At 48.0% G+C, this 23,730-nt stretch overlaps 1 protein-coding gene across 2 annotated transcripts in view; it reads right to left on the bottom strand.

Moving 5' to 3' along the window:
• The window catches only part of LOC138784256 (cytochrome P450 2C21-like), an 88,485-nt gene extending 65,005 nt beyond the window's left edge, over positions 1–23,480 (bottom strand). Inside the window, exon 1 of one of the 2 annotated variants that reach the window (XM_069959772.1) lies at positions 23,406–23,480. In XM_069959772.1, coding sequence (XP_069815873.1) covers positions 23,406–23,428 — 23 coding nt within the window. In that variant the 5' untranslated portion in view covers positions 23,429–23,480. Of the gene's footprint in view, positions 1–22,923; positions 23,142–23,405 lie in introns of those variants that run through there. The other variant, XM_069959774.1, reaches the window with a different exon arrangement.
• Between the last annotated feature and the right edge of the window lie 250 nt (positions 23,481–23,730).

The raw sequence follows: 23,730 nt of genomic DNA, 5'->3' as shown, positions 1-23,730 counted from the left end.
ATGAATTTTTTTTTTGCAGAAATCAATAGTCCAGGCGATTTTAAGAAACTTTGTAATTGGGTTTATTATCCGAAAAATGCATTTTTATCATGAAAAAGCAGTTTGAAGCTCTCCCCCCTGTCTTCATTGTTCTCCTATGGAGAGAGCTAAAGAAAAGACCAAAACAGGACAACAAAGAGTTAATCTACAAATCCCTCACGGGATATCTCCTGTGACAGTCACCAGTGACCTGTCTGAGCTCGGATTACAGCTGTCACCCAGCTCCGTGCCTGTAATCCTCTGTTCTCTGCTCTCTGCTGCCGGCTAACTCCCTCCTTCCTCCTCCCCCCTCCCCTCTCCCTAGAACAGACAGGGGACGTCTCCTGCAACAAGTCACAATTTTCAGATTTTTCAGAGTGGATGAAAAAGAGGAAGGAGGGGGGGGCCTGGGAAAAGGCTTTTTACATGCAGATAATGGCAGATTTGGCTAATAAACCCAATTACAAAGTTTCTTCAAATCGCCTGGACTATTGATTTCTGCAAAAAAAAAAAATACGACAGTGACTCTTTAATTTTACATGGTGTAAAATGTTGGCGACCAAATATTCTATTTGGCGCCTAAATTTTTCAGGTTAGGAGCCAATGGCTCCTAGGTAAATTTTTTAGTCTGGAGCCCTGTCTGCCCTATTTTACTATAAAGTGGCCAACCCCTTTAAACGACAATTGCTTTGTGTACAACTTTACTACTCTTTCAGTAAAGTAATATTTTCTCAGGTTACTTCTGATCTTTCCTCCAGTTACCTCTCACCGTCTCCTTTTGTTCTTCAGTCCAGTTTTTTTCTAAAACCACTTCCCTCCTGACCCTTATTTAGTCCTTTAACCCCTTAACGACATCGGGCGTATATTCACGCCCTGATGCTGGTAAGGACGTTCAGAGCGGGGCCACGCGGCGACCCCGCTCTGAACCGCGGCGGTCCCGGGTGCCGCTTGTAGCCCGAGACCGCTGGTATTAGCGGGCACGGTCCGATCGCCGTGCCCGCTAATACAGTAATCAGATGCAGCTGTCAAACATGGTGTCTAGTGGCGGAGATCGCTCCCCCGGGATGTTATCTCGGAGGAGCGATCTCCGTTTCTGAAGCCGGCCGGGGACCGCTCCAAGATGGCGCCGTCCCCGGCTCGCCACTCATTTACTTCCGGCTGCAGCAGCCTATCTCATGGATCTCTGCAGCATATCTATGAGAGATCAGTGCACTTATACTAGAAGTCCCCCAGGGGGGAATAACCCTAACCCCAGGGGGGGAATAACCCTAACTCCAGGGGGGGAATAACCCTAACCCCAGGGGGGCTTCTAGTATAAGTGTTAAAGTAAAAAAAAAAGTGTTGTTAATAGTAAAAAGCCCCCTCCCCTAATAAATGTCAGAATCACCCCCCTTTTCCCAGTTTATAAATAAAAGTAAATAAATAAACAAACATGTTTGCTATCGCCGCGTGCGTAATCGCCCGAACTATTAATTAATCACATTCCTGATCTCGCACGGTAAATGGCGTCAGCGCAAAAAAATCCCAAAGTGCAAAATTGCGCATTTTTGGTCACATCAAATCCAGAAAAATTGTAATAAAAAGCGATCAAAAAGTCGTATATGCGCAATCAAGGTACCCATAGAAAGAACATATCATGGCGCAAAAAATGACACCTCACACAGCCCCATAGACCAAAGGATAAAAGCGTTATAAGCCTATAAACAAAATGCATTTTTTTTTTCAATTTCACCACACTTTGAATTTGTTTGTGTACTTTATGCAAAAATTCAGGCGTCATTGCAAAGTACAATTAGTGACGCAAAAAATAAGGGTTCATGTGGGTTTCTAGGTGGAAAAATGCACGTGCTATGACCTTTTAAGCACAAGGAGGAAAAACCGAAAGCGCAAAAATCTAAATTGGCTCTGTCCTTAAGGGGTTAACAAATTTAAAGGTTTGGGTCATGTCCCGCCTTTGTCTTCTTTCCTCTGTGGGGTTGAAGGTAATTCGGGAAGAGGAAAAACATATATACAGCAAGTAGAAGTATGCTGCAATGCTCTGCAGTGATTGTAGTCTGCAGAATAAGTGCTCAGAGGCACAGGCCCCTCGGTCTCCCTCCTAGGTTTAGCTCCGTCTTGAGAAGTTGATTTAGACCATAGCTGCTAGGTCTGGGCCTAAAGCCAAGAACATCAGTTCTCATCTATTATATGGGACATGATGGGAAATGTTAGAGACAGGCTATGTAACTGCTGCTGCTAGAAGAAGGTGTGTACAGTATTTTGGAATTGTTTCTTTTTCCTTATCTATGCTTATAACAAGACACTCACAGTCCCATTAAACAGAAGCTTTTCAGCTTGATCATAGAGTTGTCTCCTGTGTCCTTTCTCATCTTTGGCAGACTGCAGCTGCACTAACTTAAAGGGAACCTGTCACCCCCCGTACCGGGGTGACAGGCTCCCGACCCCCCGTTAGAGACCCCTATACTTACCTAATCCCGCCGGGTCCTGCTTCTGGATTCGGTCGGGTCCCGGAGATCTCAGCCGCTGCAGCCCGGCGCGCGCGCTGAGAGATGAGTCCAACACCCATAGAGAATGACAGGAGAGTCCAGCGCTCCGTCATTCTCTATGAGCGTTGGACTCATCTGTCAGCGCGCGCGCCGGGCTGCGGCGGCTGAGATCTCCGGGACCCGACCGAATCCAGAAGCAGGACCCGGCGGGATTAGGTGAGTATAGGGGGCTCTAACGGGGGGTCGGGAGCCTGTCACCCCGGCACGGGGGGTGACAGGTTCCCTTTAATCATTTGGACCACCCAAGTATGTCAGGTGTTTATACCTGAACTTATCACCTCCAGACTATACAGATTCAAATCTTTCCTGATATGGTTTATGCCTCACACCCTCCACCATTTTTGTAAACCGTCTTTGGACCCGTTCTATGTTACCCTTGATAAAATATCCTACTCTCCCCATCACACCTCACCACCTGCGCACTTGACCCAATCTCATCCCACTTTATCCCCAACCTTACCTCAGCATTTGTCCCAGCACTAACTCATCTCTTCATTCGCTAACCACTGGCATCTTTCCATCTCTATTTAAAAACACAACCATCACACCCATCCTTAACCCCTTTATGACCAAAGGTCATTGGTGCCTGGTTGTCCGTGTCAAATTGAAGCAATGTTCCTCTTTGCCTTCTAAGAGCCATAGTGCTTTTATTTTTCCACCTACAGGGCTGTTGGGGTGAATTTTTTTGCGCCATAATCTCTAGTTTTTACTGGTATCATATTGGTTTAAGGGGGTTAATGACAGGCAGCTGCGGGACCACGGATGCCTGTATTGCCAAGGTCTGGGGACAGCAATGTGTGCAGAACCAATCACATTAAAAAGGCCATGCACACATTAACCCCTTAAGGACAGAGCCAATTTCGATTTTTGCGTTTTAGTTTTTTCCTCCTTGTGCTTAAAAGGCCATAGCACTTGCATTTTTCCACCTAGAAACCCACATGAGCCCTTATTTTTTGCGTCACTAATTGTACTTTGCAATGACGGGCTGCATTTTTGCATAAAGTACACTGCGAAACCAGAAAAAAATTCAAAGTGTGGTGAAATTGAAAAAAAAAAAGCATTTTGTTTATTTGGGGGAAACGTGTTTTTACGCCATTCGCCTTGGGGTAAAACTGACTTGTTATATATGTTCCTCAAGTCGTTACGATTAAAACGATATATAACATGTATAACTTATATTGTATCGGATGGCCTGTAAAAAATTTAAACCATTGTCAACAAATATACGTCACTTAAAATCGCTCCATTCCCCGGCTTATAGCGCTTTTATCCTTTGGTCTATGGGGCTGTGTCAGGTGTCATTTTTTGCGCCATGATGTGTTCTTTCTATCGGTACCTTGATTGCGCATATATGACTTTTTGATCGCTTTTTATTACAATTTTTCTGGATTTGATGCGACCAAAAATGCGCAATTTTGCACTTTGGGATTTTTTTGCGCTGACGCCATTTACCGTGTGAGATCAGGAATGTGATTAATTAATAGTTTGGGCAATTATTTATTTATTTATTTACTTTTATTTATAACCTGGGAAAAGGGGGGTGGTTCAGACTTTTATTAGGGGAGGGGGCTTTTTACTGTTAACAACATATTTTTTTTTTAACTTTTACACTTATACTAGAAGCCTCCCTGGGGTTAGGGTTATTCCCCCTGGGGTTAGGGTGATTCCCCCTGGGGTTGGGGTTATTCCCCCCCTAGGGGACTTCTAGTATAAGTGCTCTGATCTCTCATAGATATGCTGCAGAGATCCATGAGATAAGCTGCTGCAGCCGGAAGTAAACGAGTGCCGAGCCGGGGACGGCGCCATCTTGGAGCGGTCCCCGGCCGGCTTCAGAAACGGAGATCGCTCCTCCGGGATAACATCCCGGGGGAGTGATCTCCGCCACTAGACACCAGGGAACAGCTGAATCCGGTAATCGGATGCAGCTGTCATGTTTGACAGCTGCATCTGATTACTGTATTAGCGGGCACGGCGATCGGACCGTGCCCGCTAATACTTATGGTCCCGGGCTTCAAGCGGCAGCCGGGACCGCCGCGGTTCAGAGTGGGGTCGCCGCGCGGCCCCGCTCTGAACGTCCTTACCGGCATCAGGGCGTAAGTATACGCCCGATGTCGTTAAGGGGTTAAAACCGCTTCACAGTCAGGATCATTTATGTATGTTCCCGCTGCACGGGGTGTGTGCGGCAGGAACGTATATATAGCCATATGGCTAATGTAAAGGGCTTAAAAAGCCATCCTTTGACCCTACCTCCTTATCCAGCTACTGCCCCCCTCTCGCTTCTCCCCTTTGCCTTAAAACTTCTAGAACATGTCTGCCATGAACTCTCCTCCCACTTTCCATCCAACTCACTCTTTGACCCCCAACAATCTGGCTTCTGCCCCCTACACGCCACAGAAACTGCCCTCACCAAAGTGGCTAATGACCTGCTGACTGCCAAAACCTCGCGCCACTACTCTGTGCTCCTTCTCCTTGACTTATCTTCTGCCTTCAACACAGTTGACCATTTTCTCCTCTTATAAATCCTCTCATCCCTTGGTGTCACTAGCCTAGCCCTCTCCTGGATCTCCTCTTACCTCTCCAACCGCACTTTTAGTGTCTCCCACTCCCACACCACCTCCTCTCCTCGTCCCCTTACTGTTGGTGTTCCCCAAGGCTCTGTACTCGGGCCTCTTCACTATGTACACTTTTGGCCTAAGACTCATCATAGAATCCCATGGCTTCAGGTACCACCTCTATGCCGATGACACTCACATCTACCTCTCTGGTCCGGATGTCACCTCTTTGCTATCCAGGATTCCAGAGTGTCTATCGGCCATATCCTCCTTCTTCTCCTCCCGCTTTCTAAAACTCAACATGGACAAAACAGAACAAATCATCTTTCACCCCATCCCGCTCCACCCTGCCTTCTAATCTGTCAATCACTATCAATGGCTGTACTCTGTCCCCTGTCCCCCAAGTCCGCTGCCTTGGGGTCACCTTTGACTCTGCCCTGTCCTTTAAACCACATATTCAGGCCCTGACGACCTTTTGTCGCCTTCAAAAACATTTCCAGAATCCGCTCTTTCCTCACCCCTGACTCCACCAAACTGCTGGTCCATGCTCTCATTATCTCCCGCTTGGACTACTGTAACATCCTCCTCTCTGGCCTTCTAGCTAACTCCCTTGATCCCCTCCAGTCTATCCTCAACACTGCTGCTCGAATAATCCACCTTTCCCCTCGCTTTGCCTTTGCCTCTCCCCTCTGCCAATTGTATTGACTTTAAACTGTTGACCATGACATACAGGGCCGTCCACACCCTGTCCCCTCTGTACATCTCTGACCGGATATCCCACTACCGTCCCTCACGCAACCTCCGATCCTCCAGTGACCTCCGTCTGCGCTCCCCCCTTGTATGTACCTCACACAACCGCCTCCAAGACTTTGCCCGAGCCTCCCCCATACTCTGGAACTCGCTGCCCCGACACATCCGGCTCTCACTGCCCCGACACATCCGTCTCTCACTGCCCCGACACATCCGTCTCTCACTGCCCCGACACATCCGTCTCTCACTGCCCCGACACATCCGGCTCTCACTGCCCCGACACATCCGGCTCTCACTGCCCCGACACATCCGGCTCTCACTGTCCCGACACATCCGGCTCTCACTGCCCCGACACATCCGGCTCTCACTGCCCCGACACATCCGGCTCTCACTGCCCCGACACATCCGGCTCTCACTGCCCCGACACATCCGGCTCTCACTACCCCGACACATCCGGCTCTCACTGCCCCGACACATCCGGCTCTCACTGCCCCGACACATCCGGCTCTCATCCACCATCAAGTCCTTCATACAGTAAGTAACCTGAAAACCCATCTCTTCAAACTAGGCTACAACCTATAATAATTCTGCATCACACAGTGACTTATATTGTAAGCCTGTGTTCTCATGTACCAGTTTGCCATTTACCTTCATGGGGGGGAAGGGGGTCGGCAGGTGGAGCATGTTTAGATAGGTGGCTCTAGATTGGCAGAAGGCAATAGCAAGTAGAGACAAACTGACTCTTTAAATCCAGAGCCAGAGGGAGTATAGTGTGTAGTATAGTGTGTAGTGTAATGGATGCTGCACCTTCTTCTCTATAATTCCTTAATTCTCTTCTTTTTCCTGACTCTTTCCTTCGTTCTCTAGCACCAAAAGTTTAATCTTACTGAAATTTGATCTGACTTGGACACAGACTGAGGTATAACACTACAGTGCATTGTTGGATGCTGTTATAATAATTGGAGATGAGTGCACAGCCCTATCAGCAAGAAGATTCAGATTGCCAAATGGACACAGACTGAAGTAAAACAATACTGTATAAACAGACTGAGGTATAATACTGTAGAAAGGCTTGATTGATGTCGGAAACAACGTATGTCGACTCCTAAACTTTCACAGTCTCCATGACAGTGTAGGAGCCAAAACGCATTGTTTTTAATAAAGTTCTTTTTGTGACATATTTTATGGCCTGTTCGCATTGAGCGGCATTTTTGCATTTTTTTTCCTTAGGTTGTGCTTTCATCAATAGTTTTTGTTGTGAGCCTGGTCGGCATCCTCCTTGAGCTTTACATGTTAAGTCAACCTGTATTCCATATGCATCAGTCTCAGTTCTGACAAGTGGAAGTGAAGAAACTGGACTGGTTTTATTTGCTAACAAACAAGATGCTAAGATTTTGCCTTTATATTAGACGTGTAACCTGTGAGTATTGGGACAGGAACTATTTATGCTTCATTGAGAGCCATGCAGTTCTTTTTGGCTATATGTCTGTATTCAGATTAGACAGTGATGAGCTGAGGACAGGAGCGATGCCGATAGAAGTGAGCATTGTGAAAGACCGACAGGCTGGGCTGCAAGGAAGGATCGAGAAGCTACAAGAGCAACAGTGATATGCGTCATGGAATATGCGCAAAGTCCGACTGCGGTGAGCTCAGGTCAGGCAGGAAGGATGTGAGGAAAGATCAAGAAGAGGAAGAGCGATGCAGGTGCAGTGCCCCAGAACATGCAGACTACTACTCCTATTATGGCCATTTCTATTGCTGTGTCAATGCCTGTTCTGGTAAGTGTTTGCACTGCAACTGCTGCTGGTTTTCCCCTAGTATTCTCTGGTAATGTGTATTCTCATGTATTCCTGTGTATTATTACATTGTACAGTGGTATGCAAGGCTGTTGATCACGTGACCGTGCCAGTGCCCTGTAACCATGGTTCCTCCAATAGCCGACTAGCTCTGGCCAGGAACAACCATGTGACCTCCCACTTCCTCCTAACAAGTTAGTCTTCCCCCTGCTTCCAAGCAAGGAGGGTGTGTGTCGTCTCTCTCCTACCTCAGAGGAGTTGGACGTGTCGCAGGTCCCACTTTACCACTAGAAGTGTGGATCGAGTGCTCTGCTGTGTTCAAGTCTTCGGCTGTATCTGCCTGCTCAAGTGTCCGGAGTCTTCTCTCTCATCTGGGTGTCATTCCGTTATCTCTCCTCATCGCTGCAAGGATTCACAGCAAGTATTATTTTCAAGCTAATCCACCCAGCAACGCTATTTCTCTCATACTCCTACTCCCATCATCCGGCACGTATTCTCACAGCCTATGCAGCATCACTCCTGCCTTATTTGTCAAAGCCTGCTATATACCCGGTTGCACCCGGACAGAACTGTTGCTACTAGTTACCTCATCTATAATAAAACCGCTGTTACTGAACCCTGGCATTGGTGTCCACTAACTGGTGCCCTGACTAGGTGCAGCGAGGAATCGCATGCCCATCATCACCCGCAGATTCCACAGACCGGCCCTACAGCTGTGCCGCCTTCAGGCCTATACCGTGACAAGTATACACCCTGCAGCTGCCCCGGTTATTGCCCGCTCATAACAGCACTGCGGAAGTGGCCCCCAGGGGCCAGGGCATCGCATTTGGCGTCACGAACAGGATCAAGACTGTGTTGTACAAACTTTCAGTGCCCCAGAACTGTACTGTTATTCCCCCAGAGACTTTGCCGACTGCTATGGGGTTGATTGAGGTGTTTCGGGCCCTAAACAGCACCCAAGATGGCCGCTGTCTTCTACAATTTCTGGCTGCGCCATACCCCGGAGAGGAGGGGGTTAACCGCCATGCTGCCAAAGCGCGGGAATCGCCCGGCGCCATAGACTGTACATTGACTGTTCCTGATTGTCTGGCTCCCGCCGCTGACGTCACTGTTGCGGGGCAGATGCTGGAACCTGATCCTCCAGCCGGGCGCTCCTCCCCTTCCGGCTTCAAGTTCCGGCCAGTGCGTAGCAAGATGGCAACTCGGATGGAAGACACGTGTGCCCCTGCTGATGCCGTGTTACCAGGAGATCCATCGCATCTGCCCGAGTTGGATCCCGCTTGCCTGTCCGCCCCGCTCCCATCGGACGACGACAGCTGGGTGATCGGGAGTTGGACTCCGTGTCTGACCGCAGTCTGTCTCCGATACCTGCCCGCTCCAGCGAGTCGGATCTGGCGCTCTCCACCGGAGGGTCAACCTTGCCGGAGTGTGATGAAGCCATGAGTACCGGGATCTCGGGTGCCCCTCATCCTGCCCCTAGCAAGGGGGACAGCTCTAAGGCCACCTGCTACACCAGTCCCTGGAGACTCCCTGGGCCTGAGACACCTTACTTGCCTCGGTGGGTGTTTGGGGACGACTTGGTTATAAGGAAGTTGGTGGATGAGATCGAGCAAGCCCTCTCCCTATTGCCTCCGGTGACTAAGGCCGCCCCTACCATGGCTAGCACCGTGACATCTACCTCCACTACGGCTCAGCCACCCACTGCTTCTTCCACAACTAAGGGGGGCATGACTGCCAAGTCTGGCCTAGTGCCGGGAGAGTCCCCGGCAGTCCCGTATCATGAGTATGTTTCCCTGTGGGGCCACCCCTATACTCCATATGCCGGGTCCAGTGCCGAGACAGAGCGTGTCTTTATTAGGGAGCTGGAAAGACCCTGGCCTGGAGAGGTGCCACTGGAACGACGCAGGGGGGCAGTCACGAAATTTGATCAGAAACGCGTCGATGGTCTGATAATGGACGCCTTCAAAGGTCTCCTGGTGCTAGTAAACCAATGGGCCGTCATTCGGGACTACAACCCTGCCTGGCTGAACAAGCTTACAGCCGGCGAAGTGGTGGAGTACACCCTGGTGGGCTCCAAGAAGGGTCCCTGGGCTGCTGCCGTCACCCGGCCTACTAACCCTGTGCAACGGCCATTTCTTCCTACTCCCTCTGAAGACTGGGAGGAGGATTGGGAAGATTTTAAGCCCCTGGGCTCTATCAAGGTCTCACCACAGCCCTTGGGATCAACTGTTTCGGGGAACCGCCCCACTGCCGTGGCTAGAGCTGCGACCACCACCACATCTGTGACCTACCACGTGGCTCCCATTGCTTCACCTATTACCACTGTGACCCCAAGCATTGTGGTCACCACCGCCTCCAGCGACGTCCCTGCTCCAGCCTCCTTCCCGGTACTGCCCCTGGGAAAAGAAGAGAGGGGCCACTTGGGGTCCTCCTGGACATTTCTGCTAAGTGTCCTTCCAGAGAACAGAGTCCTTAAACTGTTTTTTTGTTGTCTTAACTGTTTTGTTCCAGTTCCTGCAATGTTTAAGGTTCATGCCTGGTCCTCCTGAGCAACTTCCCTGTACTAACCAGCCATGAGCTGATGGACACTTACCATAACAAAAGGTTCTCTAGTGCCTGTCCCAGAGCCTTTTACATGGACGATGTTCTAATTGCCTAAAAGAGACTCTGCCTAACAGAGACACTTAATCCATTCCTTCCTAATGCACTTTCCTGTGATTGTGTGTTCCACACAGGGTATTATTACACTTATTTCATTATTGCACTTATTGTACTATTGTATTCCAGTGTTATCAAAGTCTTTGTATTTCCTCCTCTGAGTAAGCAAAAGGTTACATAGATTGCCTCAGAGTAGAGTGCCTCTTTTGTATAACAGTATGTTTTTCTAGTGTCAGAGTCAGATAGCTCCTCCTCTGAGTAAGAGAAGTTAGTATATATATATATACCTCAGAGAAAGTCTAGATTATATAGGAGTGTATTTTCTCATCCAGTCTCAGTATTGTGTTTTATTATCATATCTATAGCTGGAAAGATTTAGTTGAGCCAGTTCGTATGCAGATTTTTCTCAAGACTTTCATTCAGATTCATGTGAGCCAGTTCTCCTCAAAGACCTCGCAGTATTTATTTTCTTTTGTATTTCCCTTCCTTGTGTTTCCAGTGTCTGTTCACCTCCGTCTTGTCCCAACACAGTAGTAATCACACAGTCATACTTAACATTCACACTGGTTCATACATATCGCACCTTGGATATCTTTTCGTGTGTTTGGCCTATTGAGTAATTGGTTTGTACGATTGACCGGTATGTATGGCGCGCCAAATGTATGCTTGCTTTTATTATTTTGTTCTTTTCTCTTCCAGGTATCCAAGACACTACACAGACACGCCAAGGTAGTACACAGGTCTTCACAGTTCTCTTTTCCAGTAGGTTAACACGTTTAACAGAAAACCTACTGTCTAACTGGCTGGAATATGGAGGGTCACCCGCCAGCAGTTAAGTTGTCTTGGCTTACACGTCAGATGGTTCACGCACTAGCTACCTGGTCGCCAGAGTACGTTAGGCACCCCTAGGTGAAGTCCTGCCACTAGGGTTTCTCATCCTCTCTCTCTTCTCACCTGTGCCTTGGGCGTGGGAAACACACACCTCATCACACTCACTCTCCTCATTCATTCCTGTTGTCTGATTGTCCAGTCTATTCATGTTTGCTGCCTTCTAGATTCGCCGAGGTCGGCTCAAATTTGCCAGGGAGGTATGCAGTGTCCCAGAACACGCAGACTACTACTCCTATTATGCCCATTTCTATTTCTGTGTCAATGCCTGTTCTGGTAAGTGTTTGCACTGCAACTGCTGCTGGTTTTCCCCTGGTATTCTCTGGTTATGATATCAGAAAAAATTAGTGAGAGTATATATATGTAACGAAGGTACCTGAGTGTCATAGGATAGTAATCTTCTTGTTGAGCGGGATACCCGTGTAGAAAAGAATCCAAACACTGGTGCTGCAATCCAATTTGCTGCTTTATTTTTTGGCAATATACTCACCGGCTGATCCACACACCCAAGAGTCCACCTGGTGTCCTGCGGACGTTTCGGAGGATAAAGCTCCTCCTTCCTCATGCGCAAGGACGTAGGGGGTGGAGGGTCTAATATATGCACGTCAGTAACAGAAATTTATCCATAACTATTATTAATATTTATAGTAGTATATACACAATGACTATTCATATATTATACGCATGATCATATAAGGAAGTAAAACAAATACATCTCTAATCCTACAAAAAGACTCTAAAGCTACATGTTTCATTGAGACCCTTTGGGCTCAGTGTTTCAAGCTCAGTTATCCAAAATACTTCACGGCGAAGGAGATGTCTGCGGTTCTCCTCGCTATCATTACATATCTCAAGCTGTTCTATTACTTGCCACCGTAAATCGCAAATATTATGTCGGTGTTCAGAAAAATGTCGCGCCACTGTTGTTTCCCCGAAGTCATTATTACGATCTTCATAATTCTTTTCTTTTTCTTTCTTTACTGTAAATCTCGTAATTGCAGATTTATGTTCATTAAGTCTCAGTTTAATCTGTCTGCTAGTTTGTCCCACATATCCCATACCGCAAGGACATTTCAGCAGATATATCACGTTGGCATCGTTGCAGGTATGAAAGCCTTTGATGGGATATTTTTTACCTGTCACCGGGTGGCATAATTCGCCACCTCTGATAATGCTATTACAATGTTGGCATTTCATACAAGCAAAGGTGCCCTTACGTGCTGCTGCTAAAAATGTCTGTCTGTCTTTTTTCTTTTTCTTTATGTCGCTTCTAACCAATCTGTTCCCTAGTGTTTTATTTTTCCTGTAACAGAAAATAGGTTTTTCTTTAAATTCTGAACCGTATTTAGGATCGCTACTCAGCAGGTTCCAGTGTTTCATAACTGCACGTTTAACCAAGTTGGAATGTCGATCATATGTCATACTGTATAGTAATTTATTCTCCTTTTTCTTCATGTTATTCTTCTTACGTCTCCTCACTTCTTCTCTGTTCAGTCTATCTATTTCTCTACTTTTTTCTTACTCAAAGCTTTTATTGACAGATTGAGATATACACACAGCAGTGGGAGGGTGAAAAATAGGCAATAAATCTGACAAGTAGCAAAACGCATAAACGTACACTACATCTCCAACTGCGTATTCCAAGAATATTACAAAAATTTAGTGGTGCAAAAAGTATAATCCTAATAACAGATATAGGATACTTCTAGTATAAAACAAGACTGAGAATAGGTAACATAAAGCCTTTCAGGGAAAGTCCGAGAGGCAACCAATAGCCAAAAATACCAAAAGAAAAAAAAAGGGGGAAAGAAGGGGAGAAGCATAAAACAAAACAGAAGCAAGAAGGAAGGGAGGAGAGAGAGAGGGGGCCAACACGGTCCTGACAGAAGAGAAAAGATCTGTTCGAGAGAAGAGAGCAACTATGGGAATTCAGGTCTGCTGCGATGTATTGCGATTCCTATAGGAAGGTGAATCCAAAAAGGTCGCCCACGGAAACCACATCCTAGCCGTAGGCTGGATTTTATTATGGAATTCTGCTGTCAGCTCCTCCATTCTTTGCAAATGCAAAATCTCAGCAAACCATTCAGTTATCGTAGGGGGGTGTCTGACCTCCATTTCCTCGGTATCACCGTCTTGGCTGCCAACAATAGGAACTTAATAAGCCCCTTTTTACATTTGGTTAGAGATCCCGGTAGCATCAATAGTAGGAGGGTAGCAGGGTCGTTGGGCAGGTTCGTCCCTGTAATTTCCTGTATTATAGCAATCACTTCCCTCCAAAACCCCTGTAAGCTGTTACATCCCCACCATATATGTGACATGTTTCCTCTAGCCATCCCACATCTCCAGCAGGTGTCAGGGACAGAGACATATAATCTATGAAGTAGAGTCGGAACTCTGTACCAGCGAGATAGAACCTTGTAGCTCGTCTCCTGAGCCCTGCTAGAGACCGAGGATTTATGGCAGAAGAACAAAGCTTTTTCCCAGTCTTCCCTGGAGAAGGTGCGGTTCAGTTCTGTCTCCCATCCTAACTGTAAAGTTGTCTTGTGAGAGTCCTCGGGAGTGTTCAATATAGTGTATATAAGCGATATAGTGTGTGTGGGGGGTTCGACCTGAACACATAGATCTTCAAACGTAGTGAGCTTCCTGTGAAGTTTGGCGCTTTGTACCAGGGAACGGTAGAAGTGGGACAGCTGAAAGTATTGCCAGTGTAGTCTGGGCGATCTATCTGACTCAGGAATGAGTGTTTCGTACGGGGTAAGGGATGCCGTCGCGCATATGTCCCTGAAGCTAAGATGACGATTCCTGGGGAAGTTAAGGAATGAGGAGTCTGTATGGCCCGCGGGGAATCCAATATTATGTAGTATGGGGGTAAGGGGGCCATTTGGTTCATAAAGGGCTATTCTGGACTTTGAATATCGAAACGTTAGCAGCACGGTACGAGACACTAAAGGCAGGGATGACAATTGGGTACCCATCCACAAGGTAGGTGTGATCCACAGGAGGGACGGTAAGGAGAAAGGTGATAAGGCATTTTCAAATTGCACCCATAATTTTGAAACTGAACTATGGTAGCCATCAAGGATCCTAGTGGCCACTGCGGCAATAAAGTACTTATACGGGTCCGGCAGAGCCAAACCCCCTCTCTGTTTTGCCAAAGATGGGGTGGACCGCGCCAATCGGGCCCGTCTCCACTGCCAAATGAAGCGAGAAAAGAGACGGTTAATTGCTTGGAAAAAGGAGCGAGGGAGAATACTCGGGATGGCTTGAAACAAATACAGGAGCCTGGGCAGTAAGTTCATTTTGATAATATTGATCCTGCCCAGCCACGAGAAATCTTTCCTGTCCCACTTGGCGAGGTCCACTCCGAACTGAGCCAACAGAGGGGCAAAGTTCAAGGCAAAAGTGTCAGCCAATTTAGCCGGAATCTGGACTCCCAGGTATTTAAAGGAAGAGGTGCGCCAGACAAAGGGGAACCGTTGTTGAAGAGGAGAAATAGTATCACGGGACAGGGAGACGTTCAGGGCGACACTCTTGGAGAGATTAATCTTGTAATTGCTTACTCTACTATATTCAGCGAGAGTATCCATTAAGGACTGTAATGAGCTCTGTGGTTTTGTGATGTATAGAAGCAAGTCATCAGCAAAAGCTGAGCATTTCAAGTGCATCTCTCCAAGCCTGACGCCCACAACGTTTTCGTTCAATCTAACAGCTCTCAATAAATGCTCCATAACAAGGACATAGAGGAGCGGGGAAAGGGGGCACCCCTGTCTGGTGCCATTGTATATCGTGAAAGGTTCAGAAAGGGCCCCATTGATTCTGATCCGTGCTTTTGGATACTGGTACAGTGCCAGAATACGCTCTAGCGTCACTGCTCCCAGTCCGAAGCCCTCTAGAACCCCCCTCAAGAAACCCCAATCCACCCTGTCAAATGCTTTCTCAGCGTCTAGCGATAAAAGCATACAGGGTGTGTTGGAGGCATGAGCGTACTGGATTACAGAAAACGTCTTCAGAGTATTATCTCTGGCCTCCCTAGAAGGGATGAATTCAACCTGGTCAGGGTGTATCAGGGTTCCGAGGAGGGGCGCCAATCTCTGGGCCAGAAGTTTGGCATATAGCTTAGCGTCAATGTTTATTAGGGAGATTGGTCTATAGCTGGCACATAAGTTCGGGTCCTTGCCTTCCTTAGGTATGACGGTAACATGTGCATTAAGAAAAGATGATGGGAAGGGTGAGGAAGAAGAGATTTCATTAAAAGCCGCTAGCATATGTGAGGAGAGTTCAGACTGTAGAATTTTGAAAAATTTAGCTGTATAACCGTCCGGGCCAGGGCTCTTACCGGAGGGAAGTGCGGCTATGGCAGTAGCCAGGTCATCAGCACTAAATGGGTTGTCCAGGTCGGTCAAGGCTGTCGGGTCTAGTCGTGGAAGGGCTGTGCGGGAGATGAAGTTCAGCATATCTTCCCTGGAGGACCCTGTTTCTGGTGGTAAATGATACAGGTCAGAATAATAACGTGTAAAGGCAGCTAGTATTTCAGAGGTAAGTCTAACCACTCGGCCATTGGAGTTCTTTATAGATTGAATATACAAAGAAGCTCTTTTATCTCTTAACGCCCTGGCTAGGAGTCTACCCGATTTATTGCTGTGTTCGTATGCAGCACTTGCACATATTTGTCTATATCTGTGGTGTTTTTTTCCTAGGAGTTTCGTAATCTCGCTGCGTACTCTTATGAGTTCCCTGTGGTCTACCTCTGCTAACGTCGACTTATGTTTCAGTTCCAAGGTCTGTAATGAGTCCAGCAGTTTGTGTAATTTACCAGCTGCCTCCCTCTTTAACCGGGACCCATGTTTTATCAGGACACCCCGCAAGACACACTTGAGGGCTTCCCACTTCATCTGTGGTGGAGTGTCGTCAGAGCTATGATCTAATTCAAAATGGCCGATGGCCGTTTTCAGGTCGGTTAAACACAGGGAATCATTGAGTAAAGACTCATTGAGTCTCCAGGTAAATGATTTTGACATGGTCTGAGGCAAAGAGAGTTTACAGTGGATGGGTGCGTGGTCGGATAAGAATATGTTGCCAATGGATACTGAGCGTAGTCTATCAAGCAGGTGGTGATGGAGAAGGATATAGTCTATTCTGCTGTAACTATTGTGTATGTTAGAAAAATGGGTATAGTCACGGGTGTCTGGATTGTTCAAACGCCAAGCATCACATAACTGCATGGCATGTAGGTCTCGTTTGATCTTATTGCGTTTATTGCAGGGAAACGAAGACAGGCCCGAGGAGGCATCTACAGAAGGCATGAGTGGAACATTTAGGTCTCCACATAGGATCAGGTGACCTTGTTGAAAGGTGTTGAGGTCATCCAGGGTTTTGGCTAAAAACGTTTGTTGACCACGGTTCGGAGCATACACATTGGCAATCGTATAAAACTGATTAGCAATAATGCAGCGCAGGAAAACGTACCGTGCCTCAGAGTCTGTCCTCGTCTCCAGCACCTGGCATGGCAAGGATCTATGCAACAGGATCGCGACTCCCTTAGATTTACCCTCTAAGTTACTACTATGGAACCACTGCTGATAATAGCGATTCCTGAAGGTAGGAATCTTATCCGCTTGAAAGTGAGTTTCCTGCAAACATAGGATGTGCGCTTTCATTTTGTGCATTGCATACAGGATTTGCGATCTTTTCTCAGGAACATTAAATCCCTGAACATTCAGGGACGTTATGTTAAGTGTTTCCATTGGAAAACAAGATGTATCCAGTGAAGCAAAACACAAGAGAGAGCACTGTATTGTTGTCATATGGACCGTGTTGGCAAAAGAAGAGGCGAGGGGAGGAAGAGAGAAAGAGATAGACAAAGAAAATGAAACAGCAACACCATAACAAAGGTGGCAGTATTCCTAACATGTACAACAGGTGTACTAACACTATCAGATGGATTACAGTCATCTGAGTATCTATTGGGGGGGTATAGGTGGTTAACTCCTGACCATGGAGCTCTAGCCATCACTGTGAACGGACATAACAAGCAAACAATCAACTTGGGGGGATACACTTATAACTTATAGTGTTACTTAGGGGCAAGATGATAAACAGGGAAGTCCCTGAGAAATATCAAATATGAAGTGCAAACATCTCTCACGTGTCCCACATCAGCTGTGGAATTCAGAGTTCCGAATCAGAACGAGACACACTGCGTCGCCTTCTCCTGGATCGTTGTGGTCGTGGTGGCTGGAACCGGTAGGCGTTCTGGGAAGTGGAGGCTTCCGGTTGCCATCCCGTTGTTAGGGGGTTGTGCAGAATCGCCTCCCAGTCAGGGAGGGAGATATTTGGGAGCCCAAAAGCCTGCAGGAAAGCTGATAAGTCACAGGGTGAGCGCAAAGTAGCAGTCTTGTCATTGAACCTGGCATGGAGGGCAAAAGGAAAGCCCCAGCGGTACGTGATGTTGCGGGACTGTAGCACTGCCAACAAGGGTTTTAAGGCTGCTCTGAGGCGTAGGGTACGCCTTGAAAGATCTGGAAAAAGGAGGAGCTTGGCCCCATCAAAGTCCACTTCAGGGAGTAGGCGTGCTTTCTGCATAATTTCTTCTTTAACTGAATAATAATGGATCCCACAGATCACATCACGTGGCCGAGCCGGGTCACCACTTGGCGGCCGAAGGGCTCTATGAGCACGATCAATGTCAATGTGAGTCTCAGGTGGGCGTCCCAGGATCATATTGAAGACACCAAGCAAAGTTGGGTGTAGATCTGCAGCGCGTGTAGCTTCAGGGAGGCCGCGGATTCTAATATTATTGCGCCTGTTGCGATTTTCAAGGTCGTCCAGGTGTGCAAATATCATCTGTTGCTGAGAAGAGTGAGTGGACAATTTGGTTCGTATTTCATCCAGGGATTGCTGGACCGAGGTTCGGAAGGTTTCAAGATCACAAACCTGGGTCTGTAGAGTGGAAATGTCCTTTTTGACAACACCCAGGTCTTGTTTCCAGGCAGCTTTTAGATCTGCGGCCATATTCTCTATGTCTTGCTTACAAGGTAGAAATGCTAAGAGAGCTTGCAGCTCCGAGTGGGCACTGAGGATGGTAGCTGCTTCACCTTGAGGCAAAGTCGACGACATCTGCGTGGGCTGGGCGCTACGGCTAGGCACCAAAGTTGCTCCGTCAGTTAACTTCTTCGCTGTCACGTGGGCAGGGGGCTGAGTGAGGTTAGTTGGCACAGCCATATTAAACATTGACACTTGTGCAGAGTGAGCGTCTGGAATCACTTGGTCTGGGGACCCGGATCTGTTCGTATTCGCAGAAGTGTAGTGGGTATACTACACCCCAAGAGTGGGGGGAAAAGAGGGAGCCCCAGGACAGGGGACACTGTTAGAATCAGCGGGGTAACTGTCTCTGGGCTGTGAGGTCTCAGGGGTCTGATCAGCTGGCAAGTGCACAGAGCAGTCCTGAGGGGAAGCAGGGGTTAAGTGGATAGCAGGTATGACAGTCACCGCAGGAGACTGTGAGACGCTGAGTCTTCTCACCAACGGCACAGGAATCCTACTGTGAGCTGAGGTTCCTGGGTTCTGTCTGCTGTGTCTCTCTGAGGTCAGCACCGGCTCTGCTGTAGGGATGTCGGGTTCAGGGCAAGATGGCGGCGTCCCGCTGTAGGACTGTGGAGGAGGAAGGAGGTCTGAGTCTCCGGGTCTGGGTAAGCAGCTGCTGGCTTGGTCCCCCGGGCTCCGATGCAGCGGTGCACTATCTCCCTCCCCCTGCGGCTCCCACCGACCCCCGATCCCCTCCGGAGGGCGCAGACTCTCGGGGCAAGATGGCGGCACTTCGTGACGTGGTGACAGAGGACCCGCCGATTTCTCGGGGCCCCGTAGCTTACCCCCGGTCTTGTTCCTGTGACCTGGGTCAGAGCTTGCCGGTGGAAGCGGCTGATTGGCGTCCCGGTGAGTAGCTGTGCCGCGGCGGGTCTGTCTCTTCTCCTGCGGGCGCTGTGTCGCACAAGATGGCGCTGGCTCCCGGCTCTCGCCCACTGGGTCCTCTGGCAGGCTAGTAAGGGGTGAAAAGTAGTTTGAAATCGGCGTCAGAGGGGACTGGGGTGTAGCTGGCGCCTTCCTACTTGATTTCAGCTTCTTCAGCCCCATGAAAGACAATAAAAAAGCCCCCAAAGGCTAAGGCCTAGGCTGGAGCTCCTACTCCATGCGTCCTTCTCCTCTCATGGCAAGCCACGCCCCCCATCTATTTCTCTACTAATTCTCTCTAGGTCCTGTTTAATACCCCCTTTCTAGGAACTTTTTTGTTAGTTTTTTTTGCATTTTTTCTATATTCACCTCGAGAACTAGAGATCCTTTTAGCTCTAATATATTGAGATTTCGGGAGACTTTTGAAAACGTGGGGGACATGCTGACTAGTTTTATGTAATATGTTGTTCCTGTCAGTGGGTTTAGAATACAGTGTAGTTTCAAATCTATCTTCACTCCTTTTTACCTTCACATCTAGGAAATGGATGACATCTTTATCGTGTTCTAAGGTAAATTTGATAGATGGGTGACATGAATTAATTTTTTCCACAAACTCTAAAAGAGCTTGTTCACTCTCTGTCCATATTAAACAAACATCGTCCACATAGCGAACCCATCTGGACGATGTTGGCAAATCACTCATTACATATTGTTCTTCAAAATTATGCATGAAGATATTTGCGAGACTAGGAGCCACGGAGGACCCCATCGAGACTCCATGTCTCTGCAAAAAATATTCCTCATCAAATCTGAAATAATTCTTTGATAAGACCAAATCCAATAGTCCCATTAGAAAACCGATCATGCTATTACTTAATCGGGCGTTTTTACATAACTGGTCTCTGACACAGGACAATCCCTAATCTTGGGGGATATTAGTATATAGACTTTGCACATCTAGGGTGCACAAGAATGTTACCTCTTCACAAAGGACGGTCTCCATTACATCCAAGAATTGTCCCGTGTCAGAGAGACAGCGATCCAAATTTCTCACAATTTCCTGCAAAAAAGAATCCACATATACTGACAAGGACTGCAGCAATGACCCGGACCCAGACACAATAGGTCGGCCTGGTGGATTGCTGTAGTCCTTGTGGATCTTTGGCAATAGGTAAAGTACAGGTACCCGTGGAGAATCCACACACAGAGCTTTCATTGTTCTTACGCTAATTACGCCTGCTGTAGCTGCCTCCTCTACATATGTGTCAACGACTAGCTCTGGCCAGGAACAACCATGTGACCTCCCACTTCCTCCTAACAAGTTAGTCTTCCCCCTGCTCCCAAGCAAGGAGGGTGTGTGTCGTCCCTCTCCTGCCTCAGAGGAGTTGTGGATCAGGTGCTCTGCTGTATTCAAGTCTTCGGCTGTATCTGCCTGCTCAAGTGTCCGGATTCTTCTCTCTCATCTGGGTGTCATTCCGTTATCTCTCCTCATCGCTGCAAGGATTCACAGCAAGTATTATTCTCAAGCTAATCCACCCAGCAACGCTATTTCTCTCATACTCCTACTCCCATCATCCGGCACGTATTCTCACAGCCTATGCAGCACCACTCCTGCTTTATTTGTCAAAGCCTGCTATATACCCGGTTGCATCCGGACAGAACTGTTGCTACTAGTTACCTCATCTATAATAAAACCGCTGTTACTGAACCCTGGCATTGGTGTCCACTAACTGGTGCCCTGACTAGGTGCAGCGAGGAATCGCATGCCCATCATCACCCGCAGATTCCACAGACCGGCCCTACAGCTGTGCTGCCCTCAGGCCTATACCGTGACAAGTATACACCCTGCAGCTGCCCCGGTTATTGCCCGCTCATAACAACAGCACTGCGGAAGTGGCCCCCAGGGGCCAGGGCATCGCACAGGTGAGCTCAGGTCAGGCAGGAAGGCTGCAAGGAAAGATCAAGAAGAGCGATGCAGGTAAGCTCAGGTCAGGCAGGAAGGCTGTGAGGAAAGTTTAAGAAGAGGAAGAGCGATGCAGGTGAGCTCAGGTCAGGCAGGCTGCAAGGAAAGATCAAGAAGAGGAAGAGCGATGCAGGTGAGCTCAGGTCAGGCAGGAAGGCTGCAAGGAAAGATCAAGAAGAGGAAGAGCGATGCAGGTGAGCTCAGGTCAGGTAGAAAGGCTGCAAGGAAAGATCAAGAAGAGGAAGAGCGATGCAGGTGAGCTCAGGTCAGGCAGGCTGCAAGGAAAGATCAAGAAGAGGAAGAGTGATGCAGGTGAGCTCAGGTCAGGCAGGCTGCAAGGAAAGATCAAGAAGAGGAGCAGCGATGCAGGTGAGCTCAGGTCAGGCAGGAAGGCTGCAAGGAAAGATCAAGAAGAGGAAGAGCGATGCAGGTGAGGTCAGGCAGGAAGGCTGTGAGGAAAGATCAAGAAGAGTAAGAGCGATGCAGGTGAGCTCAGGTCAGGCAGGCTGCAAGGAAAGATCAAGAAGAGGAAGAGCGATGCAGGTGAGCTCAGGTCAGGCAGGCTGCAAGGAAAGATCAAGAAGAGGAAGAGTGATGCAGGTGAGCTCAGGTCAGGTAGAAAGGCTGCAAGGAAAGATCAAGAAGAGGAAGAGCGATGCAGGTGAGGTCAGGCAGGAAGGCTGTGAGGAAAGATCAAGAAGAGTAAGAGCGATGCAGGTGAGCTCAGGTCAGGCAGGCTGCAAGGAAAGATCAAGAAGAGGAAGAGCGATGCAGGTGAGCTCAGGTCAGGCAGGCTGCAAGGAAAGATCAAGAAGAGGAAGAGTGATGCAGGTGAGCTCAGGTCAGGTAGAAAGGCTGCAAGGAAAGATCAAGAAGAGGAAGAGCGATGCAGGTGAGCTCAGGTCAGGCAGGAAGGCTGTGAGGAAAGATCAAGAAGAGTAAGAGCGATGCAGGTGAGCTCAGGTCAGGCAGGCTGCAAGGAAAGATCAAGAAGAGGAAGAGCGATGCAGGTGAGCTCAGGTCAGGCAGGCTGCAAGGAAAGATCAAGAAGAGGAAGAGCGATGCAGGTGAGTTCAGGTCAGGTAGAAAGAAAATACTGCGCCCCTGGCTGCGGGTCTGTGAGTGATTTGGCCTCTGGATATAAGTCAAATGCGATGGACTGAAATACACAGCTCTGTTGTGGGAACTGCAAATAGCGGACACTGGCTGGGAGGATATCATTTATATGGGCATTTATAGATTTACCCTGGGGGAGCGCCCAGAGTCCCGCTATTAGTGGTATATGGGATGTCCACCTTCTGTGGTTGGGATATTCTGAGGGCGATGGTGTTTTAGCAGTTGACACAAAGAACATAGAAGACAATTGATAAGACATGAAGGATACCTGACATTCATCTGTGCATGGCGTACAGGAATTGGACAAAGTACCTAGAACAGCCCTAACATGGTCCTGGTGAACTCTTCCTGACACATGAACACAAAACAACAGTCCCGTAGATCACTGCCACGCTGAGTACAGGTTTATATTCACTAATATCGGTGAAAACCTGCATAAAGGTGATAACCAACAGTCGAACCCTCATTGACTCCACATAACATGGACGCTGGCCGCATAGAAATATGGGATCAGGTCCACAAAGTAAGATGGTGAAAACACATGTACTCTACACGTGTCTCTAAAGTGCGGAAAAAGATGAACATGTGCAAAAAAAAGTACAGTAAGGATAGATATGATGTCTCCCAAATGAGAGGGTTGACACCACAGAGACAGGGTCCCTGAAGCTGACGTGTTCTGTCACGCTTACCCAGATCCCTCTAAAATATTCTCCTCCTCTGTGCTGATTTCCTTGCAGATCTTTGTATCATATGGAAATGGTGAAAGTCTGCTCCGTATTCCATCCACCAGCTCATTAATAAACTACAGAGAGGAAGCAGACCTGCAGGACCTATCGGAGGATGTCACTAAAGGTCCTGTGGTTCCACTCCACAGCAGAGGAGGAGGAAGAGGAGGGCTGCCATGGGGGTCTGTAAGGAAGAATGAGCATAGAAAGCAGTCAGTATGGGAGAAGATAGACCATGAAAGGGCAAATATCACCAGTCTAAAGGGGAAGAGTGGGACATGCCACAGTCTATGTGGGTGCAGACCCTGAACAGCAGCTGATGTTCCAAGAGGTGACCATGCGAGGCAGTCTATATCAGGGGGCTTAAACAGCAGTCTGTGTGAGGAGGAAACATGAGAGATACTTACTACCCCCCATGATTATCCGCCCCCCAGAGCTGCACTCGCCTGTGAATCCCCGCCGAGCACATGACACCTCGCTCTGCGCTCTCTGATGCCACTTTATTGGACTTAGGTGAAAGTTTCTTTAATCTTTAATCCCAGGAGCAAAGCTCAGCCCCAACATTTCCTTTTTATCACATTCTTCAAAAGACGTCACCAAGATGCCACCTCTGTGTTATGAGCGAGAGTAAAGAACCTGCCCCGTCTGCTACCGTTCACTGCTATCATGTCTAATCTGCCCTGTGGTTCACATTGCTTTTTGTTATCAGTCATGTCAGGCTGGGGAGAGGCTGGCTGTAAGACGAGTAGATACCATCGGTATATAGCGGAT

The sequence above is a fragment of the Dendropsophus ebraccatus genome, chromosome 2 (genome assembly GCF_027789765.1).
Source record: "Dendropsophus ebraccatus isolate aDenEbr1 chromosome 2, aDenEbr1.pat, whole genome shotgun sequence".
NCBI classification, from domain to species: Eukaryota; Metazoa; Chordata; class Amphibia; order Anura; family Hylidae; genus Dendropsophus; species Dendropsophus ebraccatus.
This window is presented reverse-complemented; position numbering and strand designations above follow the sequence as displayed.